Source organism: Melozone crissalis, unplaced genomic scaffold (assembly GCF_028551555.1).
Source record: "Melozone crissalis strain CALT ecotype California unplaced genomic scaffold, PUWL_Pcris_2 ptg000008l_1, whole genome shotgun sequence".
Lineage (NCBI taxonomy): Eukaryota > Metazoa > Chordata > Aves > Passeriformes > Passerellidae > Melozone > Melozone crissalis.
The window spans coordinates 6,540,633-6,564,202 of record NW_026535786.1 but is presented as its reverse complement, the minus strand read 5'-3'; the positions used below and the strand labels follow the sequence as shown (position 1 = coordinate 6,564,202).

Sequence of the window (23,570 nt, the reverse complement as noted above, 5' to 3'; positions counted from 1 at the left end):
GTAGCATTCTTTCAAAAATCCAGTAAAGTGTTTGAAAAAATGTCTTTCAAATTGAAAGAAATATTAAAGTAAAAAATCTTTGTGTCTGTTTTCTATATTTCATTTTGTTGAGAAGGACAAATTCTAAATATCAGCCAGCAATTTGTAAGCAAAGTGGATCAGAGTAGAAAATTTGAGAAATAAAGGATTTGTCACTGAATTTATCAAGATGATGAAAAATATTTCTGCCTATTGGCATCTTGTCACTCAAATAAAATACTAAAAGAGTCATTTTTCACTTAATGAGCAATATAAGCACACATATTTTGTAGATTTTGCTGGTTTTTCTGTAATTTTTCTGTAATTCTGATAACTGTGTGGAGTTTTATTTATAGGATAATATTGTTTCTTAGGTGGTCATAATATTAGGGACTATAGTAGTTGTACTTCCTATCCCACAAGAAGTTTGTGCCATCCCTGCTTAGGTAAGAGAAATCTTTAGGAAAGTGGCTGACAAAAAGATATGTAGTGCAATGTTTAAATCAGTCACAGCTTAAATATAACACAGTGAAAACTTGCTAGCACAGGTAAAATACCAAATTTTACAGCTGAGAGTTAATTGTTTTTCTTCTAAGCTGTTCCAGCAGAAATTTGTGCTGAGCTGAACTTCATGCGTGGTCTATTTTTATAACTTGCTGTCTAATATCCAGAATAAATAGTAGGAAGTTTGTATGTATGTATAGATAATGCCATAGTTACTTGGGTTTTCTTCTAAAAAATTGGTTGAAAAGAAAAATTTGTAGTATTGGCAGTAGACATTGTGAAAGAATTAAAAAGACAACAACATTTTCTTCTAGTAAGATATCACCCAAAGATCCAGAAGTGTGGAGTTTATCATCAACACTCATCCGGAAGAGACATGCTCAATATTTCATATCTTTCTTTCTGACTCAGTTAAATTAAAGCAGCTCAGTGATTGCCTCAGTGACTCAGAGACCATGTTTGGAAGGTTATAGGGACACAGGAACTGCCAAAGTCCATCTAACTTGATATCCTGCTTGTGAGACTGGTCCTGTGAGATGCATTACTGCAAGATGTGGGAGCTTCACCTCCTAAACAAACCTCAAACCAGTCTCTTAGAGACTGACTTGGGGTTTGTTTGCCCATGCCTTTATTTGTTTAACTTTAGCTGTAAGGCCTAAATAAATCAATGTATTCAATTGAAACCAAGAACCTGGTATGATTTGTCTGCTGAGCCAGACCCTTGCCATAATTCATCCTGCTATACCAGTCACTCTTCCTTTAACTCAAAAGGGAAATCCGAAAGATTATCTTGGAACTCTCTTTCCATAAGTACAGTTTGAAGGCATGTAGGTATTGTAAATCTTTCTCCACTACTCCATAACAAAGTAAGAGTAATAAAGGTCTTTTTGCAACTTATTTTGTGCAATGGTCCATTTAATGTAGTAGTTTGCACTTGCACAAGTGCACAGCACTTGAATGCATGAATAACATACATCAGCTCTAAGTGGGAAAGTCCCTTGTCAGGAAAAAATATTGGCCAGCATAGAGGAACATTTAGGACAATGTCAAAAACACTTTCTGATTCCAGTTGGAGACTTGAGGAAGGAGAGGAAGACCTTCACACTTCCCATTTGGTTGCAGTGAGGTTGGCTAGGTCCAGGCCCACACCGGACCACAGCACAACTCTGAGATGATGCGTTTGTGAGCATCTCACCACAGAAACACAGATGTTAGAGCTGGGAGAGGATTGCTGTTTAGCTCTTTTCCCTTCACCACCCCCTTCTCTCCAAGCACTGCAGTGTTATTCCCCACAGTACTTAAGATTAGCAGATTTGTTTTAAATGTGAAAAAATTATCTAGGCTTTTCACTCCCTTGGGGCGGATTATTCTACATCCAAATTGATTTCACTGTCAAGGAGCTTTGCCCTTTCTTATTTTCATGCTATCAGTTCCAGTGCTGCTGTTTGAACAATTCCTTCCCACTTGTATCGTGGTGTACAACCTTTACAATAAGTGTAAATTACTTTGGCTGTCACGTAAGCAAGATTTTATGTTGGTGTTTCATCTTGCTAACATTGATATACCCATGCAGATTAGCATAGAAAAGTGCTCCCTTCATACCTTGCACCAAGTTAAATAGAGGTTTGCAAAATTGGAAATACTGATTTTACGTGTTTTCTTCAAAGTCTATTAGTCTTTCTTCTCCTCTGGTAGTTTATGTTGGTTATAACTGTTGTTTTTCAGGAATTAAAATTGAGTTGCTGGCAGACAACAAGCAATAATTCAGTCTTTAAAAAAAAAAAGTATTAAAATTTCATACTTATGAATACTAAGCCACCTTACCCTGGTCTGGAGAAGCTAGACATCATGGAGTTTTTAATCAGGCTTTTACTTTTTCTTCTTGGATTGCCAACACCCAAATCTCCCTACAGCTTCATGGGAAAACTAAGCAAGCAGAGTTATTTTCATCTAAGCTTCTTCTCACCCAGTTGGTTCTCACTTATCAAAACAGATTATGGTACAAAAATTCAATAAGGAATGACTGTAGCCCAGGCTTGAAGTATCTAAGAAAACTAAAGGCTGAACTTAACAGAGCAGGGATGTCCTTCCCCTTGCATCTCATAAAAAATCATAGGGAAGTTGGCTAGTGCTGTTTGCCAGGGTTTAACTGTGTGTACAGAATGAGAATGGAAGATCCACGTCTCAGGGAATTTACTCTGTGTTCCCTGGACAGCCAGGCTTACAGCTGCCACTGAGAACTCCTCAGCTTATCTTCTGCATGTCTGCAGGGACACCGTGAGGTGCTTTCTGTGTGTGTGAGCCCAGGCCATGGCCCAGTTTGGGGGCACATCAGGAAAGCAGGAATGGCTTAATAGCATTGGTAATCCTCTAGACTTGGTCAGGTCATTTAACCTGAGATTTCAAATTCATCATGGCTTGGGATTGCCAGGAGAAAAAGCCCACTATAAAACCAGTAAGATGACATATGTGCTTCCAAGGAGAAATAACACTGAGTATATGTTACAGTCCAAACATTTTCTTTCTGGCGTCAGTGCAAATTTTTGGTAGGATGGGAGAGATTTAAAATATATACTATAGAGATCTATAAAATTAAAATATTTAAATATAGGGATTTAACAGTGTTTGAGTACTCCATCTTTTATTAAAGTCAGTATTCAAATGAGTAAATGAATCTCTTTCATATAAAAAGTGTCAGTTAAATATAGAGAAAAGGATTGCAAGGACATAATGTTGATAATAAATTTTGTAGATTTTTGTAGAAGGGTGAGTAAATGAGGGATTTTCATTTGGCTTAGGCCAAAATCAGGTATTAAATAAGAAGAATAAGAAAACCACATTGCAGATAAGAAGCAGTAAAATTAATTTCTCATATACACTGCTAGACCAATCTGAGAACAAAACTGACATACATAATCACAATATATAAAAACTAGGTTAAAGCATAGCTCAAACCTGCCTAAAATTAGATGGTATATGAAATCCATCTACACCCTGTAAAAAAGAATTTCACAGCCAGTGATCTGGAACAGCTTTCTCTCAGGTGGTCCCTATACACTGGTTCCCCACTGATGACTGAGGATTAGCATTTGTTGAATGAAATGGCAAAAGAAAGCATTCCTGAAGCAGTTGGGAGTTTATTTGTTTTGAGAAAACAAATTTGTTAGACCACCATCAAAAAAAAATTTCCCCAACATATTTAGGATCTTCTGCAAAGCATTAAGAGGACAACCTGTGGCAAGATCCCATCTGCACTAAATAGCAGGGGTTGAATCAGCTACACTCTGAAAAAAAAATGTGGGAAGAAGCTCAAAGTAAACAACAATATAGTTGCCTATTACAGTATGGTAAAACTATCAAATTACTGTGTTTTGTGATGTTTACCACTACAAAGAAAATTTTGAGATTGGATTGTTTATTTAATATTACATGAAAATTTCCTTTAAAAAACACTACCCTACTATTTGATGAGTAACATATTCATGGCTGCTGAGCCTAGGGAAGAACATTTAGCAAACAAAACTGATGCTGACACAAAAAAGTATCCAAGTGGGTTTTTGAGAAGCAGATACACACAGAGGTTTAATGTCTGTCACAACCAGGGAAGGTTGGTATGTGTAACCCCGGCTTACATAACCAGGGACATCTGGGGATACTTGGTCAAGCCACAGTGCACCAGGCACATCACAATTATTTTTCTTGGCTTCTTCAAAACACAATCTGTGCTTAAGTAGTATCGAGCAAGGATTCAGGGCATGAGTGAACACTCCTCCCCTTTGTTTTCTGAAAAGAGACTCTTCTATTGCAGATCAAGTGCTGTGAATGATGTCACTGTTCTGTTGTCAAACAAATTGAAAATTTCATTTGCCTTTTAGTGTTAGGCACTTGTCTGTTTGAAGTGCCTCCTACTGCTGTTGCCTAGGTTAGTGGTGATCTGTGTGATGGCAGTGACATATACAAATAATCTCTTGTACAGGTTTTTCACTGCCACTGAAATGCCTGAGTTATTTGCCATTACAAGTGTTTAGATTATCATGGCAAAAAAACTGCAACTTACAAGGAATCCATTTTCAGGCACTTTTTCACTGACTTTCAGAAACTCTACCTGCATAAACACTGTTGAATCAGGCTAAGCTTGCTATCACAATTGCAATTCCAGTTGCATGCAACTTTTGTATCAGGTGGAGAGATGTAGGCAAATAACTCGGTCTTATTTATCCTACATCTATTTCAGAGCTTCCCAGAAGCATATGGAGCCTATGGCTCCAGAGTATTTGACAGGTCCAAAGTTTCCATTGTACTGAAATAAAATTTCTCAAATACATCTGAGATTTGGAGTTTAACCTAGCTACAGATCCTCATACACGTGATCCTTTCTTAAAAAAGAAAATACACACTCAGTGTTGGTCTCTACTTTCCACCAATGGAGCAAAATCTGGAATTAACATAGTGTGTACCATAGAAAATACGGTTTTATTCTGTGTGAGTCTCCCTCTTCTTTCTTTGCCAAGCCCCTTCTCTCTATTCATTAGAGATATAAATCATGATATCTGTTAGAAGCCTTTTTGGGGTTGTCAGCAGGATTTCATATCCTTAAGGTGGAGACCATCAGCCTGACTTCGATACCATTTATATTGCATGCAAAACCAAAGTCAAGGCTCTTGTCTTTGATTCCTTGTGAAGAAACATACACTTAATTTAAGAAAACAAACACTTGTTTTCTTAAACTAACTGCTCATTCAGTTAGTACTAAGGACTAATTATTTCTATAAGTTTGCAGAGCCAGACCCACTTTAATGTTTTATAATATTTTATAGCTTCTTTGTTATTTAAAATATAAACCCTCTGACTACACCATGCTAGTATATGTGGTCATTGACATGAATATACACATTGATTAATCTATAGAAATATTATCACATGCATAAACATATTTGGTTATGGATATTAATATAATTAGATCAGCCTTATTTTAGGAAGAAATCTTTTTACTGGTGTGAATACAGTGACATAACCACACATGATAGTCATGTGCTGTAAATTGCGAGATTTTGGTCATCCAAATTGAAGTGGAACAATATCTTATTAAAAAAGCAACCCAGTACTTGAAACAGCAAAAGGAGAAAAAGTGTATATAACAGTATAAAAGATCTGTCTAATTTGGTGTATACTGTTAGATCATGCAGAAGTGGGAAAATAATATATGCTTTTCTGCTGAAAATGTACTTAATGAAGTTTTTGCTCTAGACCACTGGGGAAAAAAATGAAACAATATATAAGTGTTATTTCTCATATTTTCTGTGAAACACAGCATATTTATTTATTAATTTGATAATGTTCTCTTGAATTCCAAAGTGCTGTAATGAAGTGATTGTAATTTTAAAACCCCCTTGCTTTTTGAGGTGTTATTGTTTGTATATATATTTTTTCCCTTTTAAAGTGTGTACTGCCAATTGCATTACTATGTCAAATTCAGATAAATCATGATAAACAACATTTTCACAAACAGAAATGTTAACATGCTACATTCCTTTCTTTGGAAAAGTAAAAGAAATTATCACAGAAAACACATTTTAATTTAATTATGTCCATTAGGTCATTAAAGTGATGTAATGAGCATGTCAGTCCTCCTTTCATCCATAGATTACTTTAAGCCTTCATGTGCTTATTTTTTTTCCCCTCTGGCTTTCTTTCATACTTGCTTTGTTTTGAATTTGCATGCTGTCTGGATTATTTGTGCATGACCTCCACTTTAATTTCACATTGAATGTTTACATACTCTGAGAGATTTTCATGGATCATTTATTCTACATGTGCATTTTTTTCTTTGTTTTCAGTTACTAAAATTTAAATATGCTTGAAATGTAAAAGTGGTATGAAACTTTCGTGACATGAGTATGCAACTATTTCAACAGATTTTCAGTATCCATCTTTCAGAAATACATATTTTAAACCACATTTTATTTCATGATTTCAAAATGTAAGGAAAGAAATTGTATTCTAAGACTCAAAATATATTCCATTGCAGAACTGGAGCCAAATACTGGTTATATTCAATTTGAGCAATGACAAGCATATGAGATTGGTCCTTTAAATTATTGAAGAAGGTCTCTGCTGTCTTGGAGGTCATCATTTGCAAAGTCCTGTATATATGTTCAGTATAAGAGACATTATAGGTCATTGACTGACAGCACAGATCAGTCTGCAGCTCTGTGTGCCCTCAAGAATGCCAGCTTCTTTCAATTGACTCTATAGGGACCCTGTTTCCTTATTTAGTATCTGAAATAAGTGTCCCAAGTAGGCATATCCTGTTTTTACACAGGATAGTCCTGTAAGTCCTTGCAACTGTTTATGAAGTCAAAGGTTTTATCAGGTAAGAAACACCAATTTCTTCCATGTTAATTTCTGATTTGAAGAATTGCAGCAAAATATGTTGATCAACATGCAATGAAATCCTGCTTATCAGCAGAATTCCATTTCTAAATCACTTAGAACTTAAAGGATATCCAGTGAAACCTAATGCATAAATATACATCTATAAAATAGAACAAAGTTGGGTTTTTTTCATAATGCTTGAAAGAAGCATTAAAACACACATAAGAAGATGTCAATAATGAGGCAAAATAAGATATTATGAAATCAACAGCACCTACCAGTAAAGAATTTTAATATTATTAACACAGGGCTGAATTCACACACTATAAGCAAATCAAAGGCTTCTGCTTTCCACATTAGAGCCTATTCTTTTCAGACAGCTAATTAATTCTGTGCACAGTCTGCTGTGAATAAAGATGGATGCCTTGATCCCGAAGCATGCTGAACCATCTGCAGCCCTTCATCCAAACAAGCCAAACACTACAGTTTCCAAGTAAGGAGCTGCACATTGTAACTCCGGACCTCTGGAGTCAAATTGATCCAGTCTTCAGGAGCTTTGCCTTTAAATTTCAGACCTCACCACACCTCTGATTCTTTGCAGCCACTTAGTTTGTGCTGATTTGAGTCACTACAGTTCTCTCCACTTTTACAAACTAGTTGTTTTGTCAGCATGAGTGTGACAACAATTAGACGTCCCTGTTTTTGCCCCATGCCTTTTCTCCTTCACAGTCATTCAATGACAAGCGTAAAAAGAACTTCATCTTTTCACGAAAATTCCCATTCTACAAGAGCAAGGAGCAGAGTGAGCAGGAAACAAGTGATCCAGAACGTAAGTAACCTCTTGGAGACGATGTCACATGCAGCAGCACAACAAATGGGTGACACGCATGATGCCAGTATCCCACACATCTAGGCAAATATCTGTCATAGGCAGGCAGGAGAGGTATTACTACTGTGACCAATGTATGACTGCAGTTTGGATCCAGCTTCTCCTTCCATCTCTGGAAACACTATTTTCAGAAGAATAAAGCAGTGACCTTAACTTTTGGAAGCAGAAATACGGCTCCTCAAAATTGTTGTGACACCTGTCATAAATCCAAAATTGTCTCTCAGAAATATTCCCAGATCAGAATTGGCTCAAAATAAGGCAAACATGATTTCTTTCACATACCAAAATAATTAGTTTTGAAAATATCTAATCTTTTTTTTGCCTTTGACTTTCACCAAGTTGATTTCCATGGGCAGCTTCTCTGGAAGTTTCAACTATTAAGGGAAGCAACCATATTAACACCTTAAAGAACTAAACTGGTTCTTGGAATGTGTACCACCACAACCATTTATTCCTTGCTTAAATTATATAGGGAACCAGCATTATTTAAAATATTTGCTAGTTCCAAGCCCAAATATTCACTTTTTTTTTTCTTAATAATTCTGTCCTAAATTTATCCAGGTAGGATAGTTTCTGGAACTTTATATATCTGGTTGTTCCTTCTTCCTCACAGCTCCAAAAGGCACATTTCACAGTCACTGCCTCTTTCTTTGGCTGAATTTCCATAGAAATCGGGTCTAAATTCGTTTCATAAAGAAAAGGCAGGGATCCAGATTGCTCAATCAACATGGTCAGTCATGGTAGTATCCATTTCAACTCCACTGACTTCTTCCTTCCTCTTCTGCGGCTGTTCTTCCTTTCTCATTGCTCTCTCTGGGGACTTCCGTGCAGGACATCCCCGGATTAGGTGACGACGGTTATGGAACAAAGACTCTGAGTAAGTTCCCAGGAATGGTCACTGTAAACCCTTTTTTGTTTTGTTTTGTTTTGGCTTCTGTTTCTTCTCTGAGGACCCTCCACTCCTAGCATGCACAAGATAGAGTTTTATTTGTTACCCAGCTGTGAATGCCTTACAAATGTTTCAATCGTTCTGTTCTGCATGACGGTATTAAATAACATACAGTGTATCAAGCAGACACTTTCACTTCTTTTGTAATAACACCTTTTGTTTCTGACAGTATATTATTGTTCCCATCATGGCAGTTCTGTAGAGTAGCATACCTAGAACGCGTTTTGCTGCCTAGACTGTTCTTTTCAGCAACAACCCCTCCCTCTCCATCTAAAGGGAAAATTAAACATTTTAACATGATCACATCCTGAGGAGATCAATAGAAAATTAGTTCATGCTGTTGCTTCTGCATTTTCAGCTTTTTGCATGGGAGTGTTTGTTACTTTGCTGAATTTTTAGATTTGTATTTGTTATTAATGGAAGAAGTCATTTGCAGGCTAGAGAAGATCTTGCATTTTCCAAAGCTAATTTTGGACCAGTTTTCACCATTAGCAACCTATTCTCTGTCACACAACCTTAATCAATCTTTTTTTTCTGATGCAGCAATCCTGTCTCAAGACTTGGCATTGCAGAGTGTATAATGTGTCAGATAATTGCTCAGAAACAATTTTTCTTCCTCAAAATGTGAACCAGAAAAACTGCATAGAATGAAATATTTGCTGCTGACTTCCACATATATAGCTATATTAAATTCTGTATCCAGAGCTAAATAATGTAAACAAAATGCCACTTGCATGCATTTGGCTACTTGTTCCTCAGTTGTTTTTCCTTTTCTTAAGCACCAAGTAATTGGAGCAAAATGTGTGTTAGTGTTGCATTGCCTACTGTTATGTGTGTGCTTTTTAATTGCAGGAATGCACATCTATGCACACAGTTTTGGAGATTATTCTGTTTCTGACTGAATTGTTGAAGGAACATTTTAATGGTTTAACTTAACGCCATGCAGTGGCTCACAATTTAAAGATGAAAGCTTTATCTCTTGTACCAGGAAGAACAGTTCTGCAAGACTGGTTTTGTCAGTGATAGACAGCAAATGTCACTGCCATCTGAATTTTAACAATTCTGTGATCATTTAAGTGTCATAGCAGCTCATTAGCAACAAATGCAGATCCTTCCCTGCTAGAGAAAAGTAAAATACTTCAGATCTGGCAACCTTCCTGAATATGTGTCCTTACAAAGACAATAATCCATAACATCCAACCATTTGAAAGTTACCTGAATTCTGCAAATTGATATGGAACAAAGTAGCACCGAGGTGCTGTATAGGCTGTAATGCCTGTATTAATATTGCACCTAGTTTTAAATTACTGGTACACCTCTAGACAGTCTCACCAATCCAAATTTTGTTAGTTTTCAACTCAGACATGCTTTTTAATGACAGTTCTTACTATTAAGGATATTTGTTATTTTTAAATAAAATTGTTCAGGGTCCTGTATAGCACATCATTTTGAGATAACCCTTGTTAACTTGCTATGAAATGTCTGAAAGTTATTATGCTGTTTTCTTCAAAATATGAGTTGAATTTTTAAAAGCTTCTTCCTAAGCCCAAGATTTCCCATTGCTGTTTCAAGGTTTCCCATTACTGTTTTTATCAGATATCATCCCTTCCCATTTTTGCTGCTCCAGTAGCCCCACCATTCCCAATCTATGAACCCTAAGCCATCAGGTTGGTACATGGATGGAAGGCAGCACCTTGCAGAGAACTTTGGCACTGTTCCTGCCTTTCTCATTAACCCAGGGTGCTCCCAGATGTACAGCCATTATTGGCTTCTAAATGTCCTGGGCCAGCTGAAAAGCTTCAACTGCCAAATATCTTTCAGGTGCAAAGTAATCAGCATTTCTACCAGAAAAAAAAAACTGTTTAATGTGGTCCTGCAGACCTCCTGGAGAGCATATAGCATGGTCTTACTGTCCATAAATAGTCTGCTGACTACAGTTTTGGAATTATTTTCAATAATATGGTTATAGAAACAGGACACCTGACTTGACAAACCAGAAGACCGACCCATCATATTTCTTATATTCATGTTCACCCATCCAGACTGGTCTGCTAAAGATTTTCAAACTCCAGCTCAAATCCTGAGGCTAGACAATATCTGGAAAAATATTTTTCTTCTTTTTTTTCCTTAGTTTTTTCATTGGATTTGTCTTCTTTATTTTTTCCCCTGTTTGGACAGGATAGATTAGATACAGTTACAGTATTTCATACCAAAATAACTGTCATGTTAATCTGTTAATCTCTGTGCACAGTCCTGTGGGATAGTGCACAGTGATTAAAGACAGACACAGGCTAGAAGTTTAGCAGGAATAGTTTCAATGCATTAATGATGCACATCACTGATAGTGCAGAATATCAGCAGATGCTTGCATTTCAATAAATTGCTCAAGACATCAAGAGAGATCCAAGTTGATCATAATATACATTGAAATGAAGTTATCAGAGATGTCATTTACTGTCTACCACAAAAAGACATCGTTTTGCCATGGCACATATCAGTAGCTAATACATACAGTCTCTTTCTGAAATGCCACAAGAGAGAAAGCTTTCATTTTATCTCTGTAAAATATCTGAGCATTTTCAGGTGATGTCACTGCACTGCTTTTATTTCTGCTCTGCATAACTACCTTTGCATGACTGTGGCAGTTCTTTTAAGTTTCTGCAGCTCTGTGGTGCTTGGTTATGTTCTTTAATTTGCTGTACTGTTCTTGCAGAACATGTTTCTTCTAATGCCAGCGATAGTGAAAGTAGCTACAGTAAGTTACTGCTTTCATTAGAGTCCTTTTATTTTGCATTGCTTGTTTCGTTTCTTTTATTTTGTTTCTCTCCTTGCTACTCTTTTGTTAACGTTAAAAAGATCACTGGAGCAAATGGCTTGGAATTCAAATTTATGACCATGCCTTGAGTACAAAGCTATAAAAGAAAATTGGCAAACTTTATAAGAGAAGGGAGAAAGGTTGTTACTTATGATGTATGAGGGACATAAAACTAAACCTGGCTTTGGGTAGCCTATGCAAGTCAGGGTTATTTCATTTAGTGACAAAAGTTTATTTCAATGGGGGTGGGGGGAAGTTTCTTGATGATCTTTTAAGAGTAAAGTTACTGCACAACCATAGTCAAATCTGTAAGAGGGATCTTTTCTACAAGGTCACAATTTTTACTTGCATTTCTGCATGCCTATATGGATGGCCAAGAAACAGTAGCAGAAATTTTATTGAGCCCTTAATTTTGACAGTACAGATTTCCTAATTCATACTGCAGTCTTAAAACAAGGTAAGATAGACCTTCACTGCTTAGGCACTGCCACTGAATGTCACTGATACCATGTAGGTGAGGGTCCCAACCCTGCAGTCTGAATTGCTGGGATTTACAGACTCCATGTGATCACATAACCAAGAAGTAGATTGTATGTTCTGGGTAACTCTTAGTAATGCCCATAAATTTAAAAAATATCACTGTTTTTTGGATATTCTGAAAAACAGGAAAAAAAAAGGCATTAAATAAATGACTAGAAATGTAATAAAAGATAACTAAAATGACAGAGTGCTTGCTAGATCACCCAGTTGTTTCATTTATTCAAGCCATTTGCTTAACAAATCAAGTTTTCCACCAGTCACTCAGCACTTGTGCTAAGCACCCACATACATTCAGGTAATCAATGGTATCATACCTCATGTTTACTAGTCCTGGTATAACACAGCAGTTGAGCTCTGTTGATAAACACTGGTTTGTTTCAGCAAAACAGCTAACCTTATCCTATTCAGAAATGGTAAATTAGTTTGTATTCTCTTGTATTGAAAAGGTTTCCTTGAAAACAATTGCCAGAGTCACAAGAAAATGGTAGGCACTCTTGAATTGCCATGATCCAATTCTGAACTGGTTTATTTTTAATGTGTCCTCCACTTGGGAGGAAAGGCAGACTTAATTTTTGATTATATTTATATTGAGATTTAACATGCTCTTTCTCTGACTTTACAATCAGAAATTAATCAAAGGGTTACATTTTCAAAAGTTTGCACAAGTCAAATCTCATCCAGACCTGAATGTTTCAGGGGGAGCTCAGGGTAAAAGCCCAGAGAAGAATGTAGATTGATGAACTGCCCCAAAGAGCAGCCTTAATAGGAGTGCCCAGCTGCAGCCAAATATTTGGGGCATGTCCACAAAAGCCTGTTACCAAATTTAATCATCAGACAGGCCAGGTAGCCAGTCCTTCATTGGCTGTGTAATAGCTTAAAATAAAGTGGTTTTTTTAAGGTGCAAGAAAGGTAATAGAAACAATTTGGGAAAGTTAGCTGGAACACAGATACTTGGAAGAAAAAGTAGTGCTGGAGCAACAGCTGCCCATGGCAGTCGCCCTCCTTCTAGAGTGGTTTCCATCTGCACAAGCTGTGCTCTCACTCCAGCAGCATCTTGTTGGCTGGATTTTCCCACACATTACTGGTATTACCAACAACTTCTGCCTGGTGGAGAAGATGCTGGCAGGGATTTCTTCTCTGCCCACAGGATAGCTATGCCATTAAGAAGCAGAGGAAGCCCATCTTAGGTTATGCCAAATGAGGGAGGCTTTAAAATACAGAACCTGGTGCCCAAAGGGCCTGATTTCATTTTCTAAGGATTCATTGGAGTGTGCTAACATGATATTTGAAGGCATGACCATGACAAATTAGCAGCTGTGGTTCCCACATGGAAATTATTGTTTTCAATGCCGTGGTGGCACCTGAAGTCTAACCTGACTGTGTTCAATTTCCACCTGGCCATGGTACATCAGCATATCTCCTGTGGAGAATTAAAGTCCTCCCAAGTCCAGATGATTAGCCTTTGAATCTTCTGGCAAAGAGATCTGAGATCTGGTATGTTGACAGTACATCCCATTGCACAGCTCATCACAACCAATCTCCCCTAGACAAATTATGTGTCAGGAACAAACAAAAATCAGATGAGAGTGAGAGGCAGGTGGTCTGAGAGTGAAATCAACAAATTGTGGGGGCTGGAGGGAAAAGAGATGAGGCCTGTCAAAGGAAGTTCTCTTTTCACTACAGTTCTCACTTTGTGGGACTGTTGAGAAAGGGTGCTGCACTGTAAAAGCTTATCAACATCTCTGATATGGGACGAATAATTACCAGACATATTCCTCAAAGACTTCCTAAAGTATTCCTCACTGCCTCCTGATTTATTTATTCCTAAGGAATGGAGGAAAAAAAAAAAAAAAAAGGAGTGCAGTGAGTATTTCTCCTATTCTTGTTTGCCTCTGGGTAGCTGGGAATGGAGCTCAGCATCAGCCACTGCCACAGAACCAAGTTTGTATTAACTCCATTTGGACCCAGCCATGTTGCAGAGTTGTTTCTCAGTGTGCTGTAGTGCCACTTTGAGGAGAGTCTGGGTGTTCAAGGTGAGGCTTGTGAGGAACACAACTACAAGTTGTTTTGCAGGGACACCATGTCTGTTGACTTCAAAACTCATCTAGCCCTCAAACTATGCACTGGTGACATAGAGCATACTGGTGACATGAAGAGGAGAAAACAAGTAAAGCTGGAAAATTAATGGGGAGCAAATAGAAAACCACTGGAGGAATCAAGGGGTTTTCATGGGGTTGTGATCCTGTCCCTGTGCCTCCTTTCTTTTCTGTTTCCCCAGAAAATTAGCAGGAGGAAAACAGTTGCCTGCCCCACTGCTTTCTGAGCTGTGGCAAGCTGGGGCAGAGTGGCTGGCTGAAAAGCTGCCTGGTGGAAAAGGCCCTGGGGCTGCTGGTCAGCAGCAGCTGAACGTGAGCCAGCAGTGCCCAGGTGGCCAAGAAGGCCGATGGCTCCTGGCCTGGATCAGCACTGGTGTGGCCGGCAGGAGCAGGGCAGGGATTGTCCCCCTGTACAGGGCACTGGTGAGGCCACAGCTCCAACCCTGTGTCCAGTTCTGGGCCCCTCACTACAACAAAAAACACTGAGGGGCTGGGGTGCATCCAGAGAAGGCCAACAGAGCTGGGGAAGGGTCTGGAGCAGAAGTCTGATGAGGAGCAGATGAAAAGAAGTTGTAGTGAGGTGGAGTTAGTTTCTTTTCCCAAGTGACAAGCAACAGAAAGAGGGAATGGCCTTGAGTTGCACCAGGGAAGATTTAGATTAGATAACAGACAGAATTTCTCCACTGAAAACGTTATCAGGCATTGGAGCAGGCAGCCCATGGACATGGTTAATTCACCATCCCTAGAGGGATTTAAATGACATGCTCAGTGACACAGTTTAGTGTGACTTGGCAGAGTAGGACTTGTTTTTTCCAACCTAAATGATTCTGTGCTTCCATGATTTTATGAAATCATCAATTCACACCTTGGCCAAAACAAAGAAAACAGGTGTGGGCAAGAAATGACTGGCAAATGCAGGGTGTTCTCCTGCAGACTTTCTCATATATCCCTATAAAAACAGGCCAGTTGGAGTCCAGAGTGAGGTGTTCTGCATTTTTTCTAGTGGGTCTCTGGCAATTGTTTTAACATATTTCTCTAACTTTTGCTTCTTATGATGACCATTTAGTGAAAAGTAGCTAGTGTCAAAACCTGTACTACTTGATCATTCCTAGAACCATTCCAAACCAGCAATATTGAAGGATTCTGAGAAATGTCCAGGCTGTGACCTGGACAGTGAGGAATAGGGTGGGGGTCACAAATCAACTGGGCTTTTTCTGGGAGATATTCTGATGTGTTCATTATTTTTTTTTAAAAATGCATTTCTTAAAATTTTGAGTATTTAGCTGAAGTACTGCTTATATCTCCAGGGTTAAAAACAGAAGCCAGATATATTTTTACTTCAAAAATATAATTGAAAGTCCTCCAATGTGGTCTGAAGAGAAAATTCTTTGACCACTTCTAAGCCACTAAGAAGAAGTGGCAAAAAGTAAACCAGATTTCTTCTACCGGTGCCATTAACACTTGGTTTGTTATAAAAAATAGGGCTGGAGCCAACAGTGGGATATTCTTTTTCCCAGTAGATAACCTTCAGCTCCATTAATTTCAGGGCAAACCACAGACACATCTGAGAGTAGAATGTAACACTGTATAAATAATAGTATTTTGGGGCCAGGAAAAAATGCTGGCTTGATCTTGAAGGGGATGAGTTGCTACACAGCTGCTGCTGAATCACACAGCCACGCTCTTATGAGGTCTGTGTTGTTTTATTTGTTCCTGTTCTCAGCAGTAAAGCCAAGTTTGCAGAGTGGTGTATAAAGTCCTGGTCTAGAAAATTGTTCTTTTTGTGATAAGGACGCATACAGCCAATTTTGACTTATCCCTGGACCAGTTAATCAAACCATGATTCAAAGTTTATTTTGAGCTCTGTAACTTAAAATGTTCTGATTTGTTTTTCAAATCAAGCTTATAAGGACAGATTTTTTACCATGGACTCATCAGTTTTTATTTTGTGAGACATGATTTTCATAATGGGCATGAATTTCAAGTCTCTCTCTTGCATATGTGTTGTAACACTCATGCATATAGTTCAGTAAAGGTTTTTACAGCTGTCATCAAAATTACGCACACTTTGTTGCATCTGTTTAGTCTAATTGCATAACTGGTTGTGATTGCACCATTTACCTAGAGAGGCAATACATAACTAAAAGTTAAAAATAAGGAAAAGTGATAGGAAAAAAATTTTTACCTTCTGTCAGCAAATCAGCAAGTCACTCTTCTAATGAGATTTGAAGATTTACAACAAGGTTAAAGGAGTCTTGATTATTACAATAGGTTATTGATTAATAAGGACACTTGCACTGGCTCCCAGAATTACTGTATTATTCAGGTATACTCAAACTGGCACAAGTATTGAAGTCTCATTTTATACCCACACAGCTGTATTGATCTTTGCCCATAGACAACTTTTGAGTCTTTGGTTCCTGCTCAGAAAACTGATGATCATTTTACGTATTGGATTTCCAGCCTTTCACAAATAAATTCCAAAAAATCAATCAAAAAATTTCCAAAAATCATATGTTCATATAAATAGAGCCCAGCAGAGGGATTTTGAACCAAATAGAGGCTAGGATATTGTCCAGTGTGGCCTGTGCAAAAGAAATTGATTTCACCAAGATCTTGCAAATACCAGGTAATTCATATGTTATCCCAAAACCTAAATGGATGGTGGCAGTAAAATAAGCTTTCTTTGATTTTAAATCCACATGAGTAACAAAATTCAGACAAGAGCTTGAAAATTAAATTATTTGGCTCACCTACAAGAATTTCATATGTGTATTGATGGTAACCACCACCAATAGTCCAACCATTTAAATGAACCCAAAACTTCTCTTTGATTTTTTAAAAATCATAAATAACTTCTAGCTGTCTTCATTAGTAGTACTTTTTTTTTTTTAATTTATCTACTTAGATGTCTTTTCAGATGTTTTCATTCACAGTCATAAATAGGATGCCAAAATCTATTGATTTCCACTGCCCAGGTTGCTGGATTAGGGAGGGTGTTTACATGGAGGCTGCCCCATGGCGGGTCACAGCAGCTCTCCCACCCCATTACCCACACAAGGGTGCAGGTACACCAGACCTGTGGAAGCCCTGGATGCTCTGGCAAGGCAGCAGGAAATGGGGCCTTCTTATGGGTTACATGAAAAATGCCTGATATCTAGCAGGTCTGCAATGAAACTGGGTTTGAGACTTTCACAGGGTCTCTGCCATCTAATCAAAAAGGAAAAACAGAGGCATCACATTAAGTCCATTTCAGAGCTACCCATCTGAAACCCCATAAAATCCCTTTAAAAGATTAAATTAAGACTCCTTGTGAAATTTATCTGGCAGCACAGGATCTTGCTGCCCAGAGGTTTATAGAGGTTATGACTTATAACAAACTCCAGGTTATTCTTCTATTCCCAAGCATGAGAAAACGCCGACAGGCAAGCCCAGAGCAAAGAGAAGCAGGGAGTGGTCCTGAGAAAGTGAAAGTTCTCCAACAATTTTACCCATAAGTGTGTTACATTTAGGAAACTTTCCCCTCTTTTTTCTTCCATTCCCTTATTTTTATTTATTTTTTTCTCTTTTTGACTTGATGGGATTTTACTGAAGAACAGGGGAACATACCAAAATCCTACAGAAAGGTCTTTTTCTTTTTTTTTTCTTGTTTTGTTTTATCTGTTAAATGTCATGAAGATTTTCCAGATAAATACAGCTAACCTGTGCTAATTAAGCTGTTAATGTGGGTGTTAAATGAGGCTTAGGCAAATGATAAGAGCCTGTGTCCTGATGGATTTCACACTGTGTCTTACACCTCAAAGCCATCACAAGGTTATAGCAACCTGAACATTGATTGACTCTAGAGCTCTTCATTACACTTAATACTTTATGGACTACTTGCAGTACTGACTGAGTGGAGATCATTAAAGAGTACCATCTGCTATAGTTAACATGCAAAACAGCCTCTGAGGACCTACAGGATTTTGTCTGGACAGTACATGGCAGGACTTTATTCACTTAGAAATTTAAGCTTCCTTAGTCCTTTTTCCAGAAAAGAAAAATAGTGGAAATGGTGCAGCTTTTCCCCAGTCACATTCCCATTTTGAGTCTGGAACTGAGGCCTGAAGATCCTTACCTCAGGAAAATGTCTGTATTTAAGTTCTTGTATATCACAGTCAGCCTCAAAGTTTCTCCATACTTACTGCTACACTTTCCAATGGCTTAAACTTCAGCACAATTTTAGTGTGCTGGAGAATTTTTCTTTGCCTTCAATCTGGCCACAAATTCAAAAGACATCTGTAAAACAGGCTCATTTTTCTCCCTAGACCATACCCTACAGAGAGTGTGGATTTACCAAAAGCTTTAGCATGGGAACATGTCTGACAGAGACTGGACAAAAAAGAAAGTAAAACCTGTGCTGGCTTATCAGTGTTGGTTATAAATCTGTGCCAAAGCCAAGAATTAGTCCATGGAAAGAAAAAAAAAAAAACAAACAATAGTTTCAGAGTTATTGTCTATTTGTCTCCAATTGCTATTGACACTGTCACTTCCATGAGATTCTGCTGTTTCACTGCAGATGTCTGCATCTGGCTTTGCTGCTTAAATGCTGTTAGGGGACAATGGAGACAAATTCAGGCTTCTGACTTTTTCTCTCCTCACAAAGTAGACATGTAAAATAAGTCAGATGAGTCATGTCTTAGACTAAGCGCTTGCCTATTTGTAGGCAGCCATTGGCTCCAAAAGGTATCTAGGGACTAGCATGACATAAGCACTCAAGCCCCAGGTTTCTGAAACTGGTGAGATGAAACTCCTGCTGTGGATCTGTTTGCTATTGAAACAAATACCAAGTTTAAGATGGTATTTGTACAAACAGGCTCCCCTCCATTTGGTTGGTATGTGATGGCTTCATTGCCCACCCTAAGACTGACTTTCTCAGGCTGTTGAAAAATATAGCCTTGGCTCCTGTGGAGTAGGGGACAGACAGTGCAAGAGCATCCCAGTCCACCCTAAAGAGTGGATTTTTTCATCTCCAGAGAAATGAGACATCCCAGTTCTACATCACCTCTAAAATTTACTGAGAGCTTTAAGGGAAACCAATACATGTGATGCATACAACCAAGTGTAATAATAATTCTAGGTTTCCAACTTTGCAAAAAGCCAAAGAAAAGTGATTACAATATCAAACATTTGCAAACAGAAAAGAAAACCCCTTGTCCACACTCCTCATATGTTATGTGGCCTTATCTTCAAATGCTTTCTAATCTCTTCCTTTTATTAAAAATTAGGTTCTCATCTTTGCTGCTTCAGCACCATTGCTAGGCAGGAGTTAGTCCTGTCATTTCCACCCATCTGTGGATCTTCTCAGAGACTAACCCTGAACTGAGCAAAAATAAAGTCATCATTTTAAAATTTGCTAATTTGTATCTAGAACCTGCCAGAGCTCTCATGTGGCACCAAGTATGTGACAGTGACCCAGAAAGGGAAATGAGCAGGAATTATTTGTGCTTTAGGTGAGGAATCCTCCTCCCTCTACTCTTTCACTCCCTTGGATGGGAGAACAGCAGTGCATCAGGACTGCACACCTGCACCTTTTAGTGCCACTTGTTTCTCATGGCAAATTTCTCTGCTTTAGTTCCCTAAATATCACCATGAGGAAACAGCACTGTCCTGAAAGGGCATAGGGAGGACAAATGTATACAATAATACAATACAATGCTGTGAGACCTTCACTGAAGAAATTCAAAACCTGCCTAGACATGATCCTGTACAGCCTGTTCTAGGTGCTTTAGCAGGGGAGGATTGGACTAGATGATCTCCAGAAACTGAAAGTCCCTTTTAGCCCCAACCATTCTGTGAGTCTGTGATTTGTGTTCAGAGAAAGGATAAGGATCAGAAAATAGCTCATAGCTAGATGTGAGGCTGTGAACACACTAGACTATGGAAGCTATGCACTGAAGGACAATCAACCAAAATACATATCTGTTCTGTACATAAAAATTGTTCTGTCTAGGTAGCCTGTTGATTTAGCCTGCAGCAACATGTTAGGGCCTTAACAATAGGAAAAGCATTGCTTCTTAAATTGCTGCACCGTCCTTATAAACAGCCTTGTATCAAATGACAAATAAAGCTATGTTGCCCATCAATAAAAAAGTCCAACTTCAGTAAATAGAATTGAAACACATGGAAGGGGAGGGTGGGGAAGACAAAAACTGTGTCCATACCTGGAAGTTATAATGGACTTGGAATGGTTCAGGTGAGAGGCTTATCAAGATAGAAGTGTTGAATCTGGTCTGTCTCTATGTGAAGCATTTTATCAAACTTAAGTACCTGACATGTTACTCATCAGCTTCAATCTCTTCTCTTTCTTCTCTCATCAGGAGGCCAAGAGGACTGCATCTTTTCTTATGAACCTGTCACAAGACAGGAAAGTAAGTTTCATCTTCTTTTCTATCACTCTTCCTTACGTTTTTCATTTCAGAATTTGGGGGCCAGCAGAGCAGTAAGCCTTGCCAGTCCCAGATTCACTGTGGCTTCCTTATCTTGGACACTCAGTCTATTTTCATATGAAAAACCCCTGATATTGTGGTATTCCTTGGAAGCCACCACTTCTTAACATTCCCAGGACTCTTCTCCCCAGTTCATTCTCATGGACTAGTACAGAAAATGAATCAGTCTACAAAATACTGTAGATGTAGATTTTCTAGATTTACTGCAATATTGTCACATGGAAAGCCTTTATTATTTTGCTTCTCATGTGATATATGCCACTGTCTAGGGTAGACAAACATATGGAAAGGCAACCTAAAATGGGAGCACATCCATCTGGTTTAATGGAGGATGCACTTACATAACTTGAGGTGAAAAAAAGGGTACAATATACCAATTTCCATACTTCATGGAAGAGTCCATCTGCAAGCATTTGGGAGTAGCCTTGTTGAGTGGTAGCAAATATATCTATGCTTCTACACAGTCATTTGACTTGTGCATGGACCATCACAGAGCTCTGCAGTGGTAGTTATTCCATTTCCCTTTTCCATGCCAAGAAATATAATATTCATCAAAAAATGTGCACCTAAATTTTCACTTCATATATAAAGACACCAACTCTGGTTAGTGATATTTGGGTGCATTTATTTATTATTGTGGTAAGACCATCAAAATGTGATCCTTTTGCTTTTCAGTTAATTACACCAGGCCAGTTATTATTCTGGGTCCTATGAAAGATCGGATCAACGATGATTTGATATCTGAGTTCCCTGATAAGTTTGGCTCATGTGTACCACGTAAGTATGACTCTCCTCCCAGTTCTGCAGCTGAGTGAACGTTATCCCTTGGTGCCACACATTAGGTAAATTTCTATGAGAGCAGCATCCATGAATTATGCACAGTTGGGTTTCTCAAAAGTCATTTTTTCATCAGACAGAAAAGGCAAAAAGAACGAATAAATTTAAAACCATTTTTTAAAGGTTGTGGACGTCTGGGAAAAAAATTCTGAAAAGTTTGAAATTCTAGTAAAATGTAAAAGTTTCAACTCAATTGCACAGCATCCACCAATAAATATACAAAATAATCTGTGATTTGTGTGAGATATAGACTGTTGAATCAGAAAGCAGTGTTAGACCCTGAATTAAAGAGAGTATTTATATCTTGGACAATTAGAACTTGCTGTTTATTTGAGGGCCTAATTGCAGTTGTACTTCATTTTAAATGGTTGTCTCTGGCAATACACTAACTTAAAACTACTAGAGATGAGAACAGAATCAGGCTTATAAATAAGGCTAAATTGAGTTGATAAGATCACAATTCATTTTATCACAGTAATAACTTAAAATATAAAATGCAAAATGCATTTTATATTTGAGATTTATGTGTGATTCTGCTGAAAAAAGTGGAATTCCACTAAACCCTGATTTTATTTCAGCCTGTATTGATTGGAGGTAAACATCAGAAGGTATTACTACAAAAAGACAGCTTTATTGGCATCCATTAAAAACAATATGTAGTAGCCAGAGATTTGCTCTCAGATGTGAAGCGCCCTCACGCAGAGCAGACCCAGCATTTTTCACTGAGCAAACCATGGCTGCATTTTTTGCACTTAATGTTTTTGCAGACTTCTTCATCTTCTGTCTTTTGTTTCATGCAGATACCACACGGCCAAAGCGTGACTATGAAGTGGATGGGAGAGATTATCATTTTGTCATTTCAAGAGAACAAATGGAAAAAGATATCCAAGAGCACAAATTTATAGAAGCTGGGCAGTACAATGATAATTTGTATGGAACTAGTGTGCAGTCTGTGAGATTTGTGGCAGAAAGGGTAGGTTGACAGTAGTTTTATTGCTGGTGCAACATGATTTGTTTTGTTTCCACATTGTGTCTCAGACGTGATTCTCTGCCAAAAATATAAAATAGCTGCAAAACGGCATCCTAATATTTATAGGTTTTATAATGACTCCACAAGTGGAGTCTCCGACTTTGAATGACATCATCCTTGGCACTGTCTGTACTTGGATGTAGTGCCGTGGATTCAGGGTTCTAACACAATGCCTCAAGTACTCCTCAAAACAGCCTCTACTCTTCTCTCTGTAAGAGCAGATAAACTAAATCACATTCATTGAGGCAAAAGAAAAAACCACAGAAAGATTAAATTATTTGCCTCAGGTGACACAGGGAGGCTTTGACGTAAACAAGAACTGAATTAATCACTTAGGCTGTGGACATCCTATTGCTTTTATGAACTTATTTTCCTCATCTCAAGAAAATCCTCCTGCCCCTGCAAATTTCACCCCAGTAAAAAATAAATCCCAAGTTTGTTCTCATATCACCAGTGCATATTTATACTGGCACCAAAGCAAAGGAAAGAACACAGCATAGTGGAACCTGTACCCTGGGCTACTCCTGCCCTGGTGTGCCAGTAATGGCCCCATTCCAGGGCACTGTGTCACTGATTTGCTTCCTATCTTTAGCAAAGTCTGCAAAAATAAACACATGCTCATCTGTTTCCAACAGGGCAAGCACTGTATACTTGATGTGTCAGGAAATGCTATCAAACGACTACAAGTTGCACAACTCTATCCCATTGCTATCTTCATTAAGCCCAAATCATGGGAGCCTCTGATGTGAGTATAAACTTCTTTAAGCATTTTATTATTTTCAGATACAGCTTCAAGTGGCACCACACAGGTTTTGAGTCTACATTTGGCTTGTTCTCTAAAAATTATTAATAATGAGATGAAGTAGGAAGAGTGCCTTTAAAACCTGTCATCCACTCTATCCTGGTATCTCAAGGAACAGGCCATAGCTTTGAACCTTTCAGACTGGCACACGTGGGATTATGTGCTGGACCACGAAGGACTCCCTGCCATGCTTGGTGTACTTGCTCCAACTCGTGCAATGAGTTCAC

General features: G+C 38.2%; 1 protein-coding gene across 15 annotated transcripts in view; it reads left to right on the top strand.

The window, feature by feature from the left end:
* DLG2 (discs large MAGUK scaffold protein 2) overlaps nt 1-23,570 on the top strand; it is a 983,561-nt gene that overhangs the window by 949,038 nt on the left and 10,953 nt on the right. For 12 of the 15 annotated variants that reach the window (XM_054269774.1, XM_054269773.1, XM_054269776.1 and 9 more), the window contains 6 exons: nt 8,618-8,663; nt 11,449-11,490; nt 20,546-20,596; nt 21,350-21,451; nt 22,312-22,484; nt 23,177-23,286. In XM_054269774.1, the coding sequence (XP_054125749.1) occupies nt 8,618-8,663; nt 11,449-11,490; nt 20,546-20,596; nt 21,350-21,451; nt 22,312-22,484; nt 23,177-23,286 (524 nt within the window). Of the gene's footprint in view, nt 1-7,626; nt 7,727-8,617; nt 8,664-11,448; nt 11,491-20,545; nt 20,597-21,349; nt 21,452-22,311; nt 22,485-23,176; nt 23,287-23,570 lie in introns of all 15 variants that reach the window. The other 3 variants (XM_054269782.1, XM_054269785.1, XM_054269787.1) reach the window with 2 other exon arrangements.